At 24.7% G+C, this 3,407-nt stretch overlaps 1 protein-coding gene across 1 annotated transcript; it reads right to left on the bottom strand.

Moving 5' to 3' along the window:
* Window positions 1–466: 466 nt before the first annotated feature.
* On the bottom strand, window positions 467–2,367 carry LOC145841704 (kelch-like protein 7). The gene is made up of 2 exons (XM_082949055.1): window positions 2,262–2,367; window positions 467–1,575 (listed from the first exon to the last, which is right to left on the bottom strand). The coding sequence occupies exons 1-2, from the start codon at window positions 2,365–2,367 to the stop codon at window positions 467–469; spliced, it is 1,215 nt and encodes a 404-aa protein (XP_082805181.1).
* Between the last annotated feature and the right edge of the window lie 1,040 nt (window positions 2,368–3,407).

Consider the following 3,407-nt stretch of genomic DNA (forward strand, 5'->3'; position numbering starts at 1 on the left):
GCATCATTAAGTAGAAAATATTTGTGCACGAATATCAAAAGTACATGTACATTTAAAGAAAAGTTATATAATTGTCAAGAAACGTGTATAAACAAATCTGAAGAACTTGAGATTATATTAAATCGTCTTTTAAGCATATATAGTTTATTGAACGACAAAAAAAATGCTAAAAAGTTCGTTTAAAAACCTTACGAAAATATATTCCAGTTACTGAGTTATACTCAACTCATGTAATTTGATGTTGATTCAAGAACGAATCATAAAAATAAAACAAGTAAGCATAGTGTGCAATAAATAATACACATCCCAACTTTAAATTTCAGTTAAAAAAACTTTACATTTAAACTATAAATAACTAGAATTTTTTAACTTAAATAATTTTTAAGAATCATTTTCAATTTACACAGCGTTCAATAATTACTCAAGCATCACTATCAATTTACTAGTATATTGTGTATGCTAGTTTTTAATATAAAGGCACTCTGACAGCTGGGTAATCAGAAATGCTTTGAAGAGCTTTACACCAATTTTCCGACCACACATCTTTATCGACATCATAACATAGCACACAGTCTTCAAAGTCTTGAAAAACAAATATTTTACTCGCAATCGAAACAGCTGTAACATCATGTGAATGAAATTTAGGTGTCTCAAATGCCACAAACATATTGCTAGATTTATCAAATACTTCACAATTCGTGTTAAAATTTGCACCACCAATAGCAAATAGTTTGCTTTTAATACAAACTAAACTATGAAAACTTCTCCTTACAACCATACTTGGCATTTGTGTCCAAGTATCAGCAAAAACATCATACGATTCTACTGTGTTTGAAATATGGTAGTTGTTATATCCACCTGAAACAACAATCTTTTCTTCAAATAATGCACATGCTGCGCTTTCTCTTATTTCGTTCATTTCTGCAACTTTTTTCCATTTTAATTGTTTTGTGTCAAACTCAAGACAAGAGTTTAATGTTTCTTGAGGTTCGGGATTACTACCTCCAAGTATACAGATTTTATCCATAAATGCACAAGCACAAAAGTGTTTACGTTCATCGGGTATATTAGTTACTACAATCCAATTTTTCTTCTTAAGTGAATATTTTTCGACAGACTTTATACGATCAAAATTTCTATCAAAACCACCGAAAACATAAATATATCCTTCAAGATAAATTGCTTTAGAACTATGTCTTTTTACTAACATAGATGGAAGATTTGAAAGTCTTTTGTTGATATTTTCATCAAACCGTTTAACTTCACAAATAGTTCCATATCCTGACAAACTAAGTCCTCCACAAATAATTAGATTGCATATTGATTGACTACAGTATCTACTTTTATTACAAGTAGTAGAATCTAACTGTAAAAATCTGTTTTTCTTGTTAAACACTTCAACACAATCATCATTCGTAGAAATACATGTAGACTCATTTAAGAGATATTTTAAATAGTGATCTGATAAAAGATTAAGACGAACTTTTAATAACAATCGTTTTGCAAATTTGCTACGTTCTTCTATGTTGTAACCTAACCATTTGTTCACTGAGTTGTAAACTTCAACTTCTGAATCTATTTGTAAACTAGAACTGGTAAGTATTCTTGAGATTGAACTAAAATCTAAGTCTACAAAGCTTTTAGTTTCAACTACCAGTACAAAACAACGTTCTATATAGCTAAACATACTTTTATAAAGACTTGGTAAGTAGAAAAGTCTAGATAATTGATAATAAGTTGCAGCATTATGAATTTTTACTTTCTTGTTCATTACTTGGCATACTTTACTGTTTTCATCTAAAAACAATACACTTGACTTGACTATCGAAACCATTTTTATTAGGTTATTCTTTGTTTTACCTAAAATTAATTAAATTTAAGTTATAAACGTAATTACTTTATTGGTATTTTAGAAACTTAAAATATTTTTTTAAACAACAATGTACTTATAAAAATTACTTTTGTATTTTTTATTATTAAGAGTTTTAGGATATAAAACAAATACTGCTATTAAATGACAAAAAATATATACCTGTAACTATTTTAATTTTTATTAAAATTTAAATAGTAATAAAATGGTAGAGTCGATACATTGATTAATCAATTATTTACTTTTTTTATTAATAAATAGTTGAACTTCGTATAAAAAGTTATCCGCACACTTTTAAATATTTTAAACCATTACTTACCAGATTTTTTGAAACTTTGTAATTTTTTCTTCGCAGAATTTTTACAAAATGTCTGAAATTCAACACAGCTACTTGGTGGTAGTGAAACTTCTTCAAGTTTTATTTTCTTTAAATCAATTTCATTCTGGTTGTTTTCAGTTGAAATGACTTCATGTTGTTGGAATGCACTTCTTTTCATTTTAACTCTTAACAATCTAAAAAAATTTTAAGTAGTTTGTTCAATCCGTCATAAATGTTCAAAACATTGAAAAAAAGTATAAGATACATTTATAAAGGTCTTTTTTATAACTTTTTGTTTTACAATTATGTTTACTAAAAGGTTATTAAAATAGGAAACTTAATTTAACTAGAAAATTAATCAACAAGAATTAGTGATAATTCAATAAAAAAGGGTTTTTTATTATAAAAAAACTCAATATAATATTATATTTTTAGAGTATGTACAAACATAGGTATAAATTTAAAAGTTTTATTCAATTTTAATAATATAGTTTTTTTAAGATTTCTATAAAAGATATAAATATTTTATTTTAATTTTTTACTACTATAACTTAAATCAGCATAGTATTATTAATTAGAGAATTCGAAACAAAAACTTGTACATCAAATGTTATGTTTCATAAGTATTAGAAACCAGTTATATATATTTTTAAAGTTTGTTAATAATCAAGTTTACTGTCAAATTTCAAATACTTAACAAGCTTTAAGTAAGAAAAGAAGGGTAATTAAATTAATTTAAAATACATAACATATTTATTAGCTTGATAAAAATACTAAGCTATATTCAATTCTACACTATATTGATAAATTTTTATTTTTATTTATATCTATAATAAATGTATAGAAGTTTTCATAAATATAACTGTTTACTTTTTACATATTAACATAATGAAAACTATTAAAATAGTAACTCTATCCTTTTAACACACAAAACAAATAAATATTTATAAAATATCAATTTTTTGCCCGGCTTGTTACAAAAAAATACATAAAAAAGTCTGAAACTTGCTTAGTTTCTACAAGTTTACTCTAAAAAAATTTCTAAAAACATGTGATCAAAACTATAACACAAAAAATTAAATGTAATAGGAATATAATTTAAGTTGTAAACTTTTCAAGTTGTAAACTTTTTACAGATCAACTTGGTTTTTTGGTTGACTGATTTTATAACATTATCAACTAAATTTAACAGTAGTAAAAGTAATATTCCATTACACT

Source organism: Thalia democratica, chromosome 7 (genome assembly GCF_965202585.1).
Source record: "Thalia democratica chromosome 7, ktThaDemo2.hap1.1, whole genome shotgun sequence".
NCBI lineage: Eukaryota > Metazoa > Chordata > Thaliacea > Salpida > Salpidae > Thalia > Thalia democratica.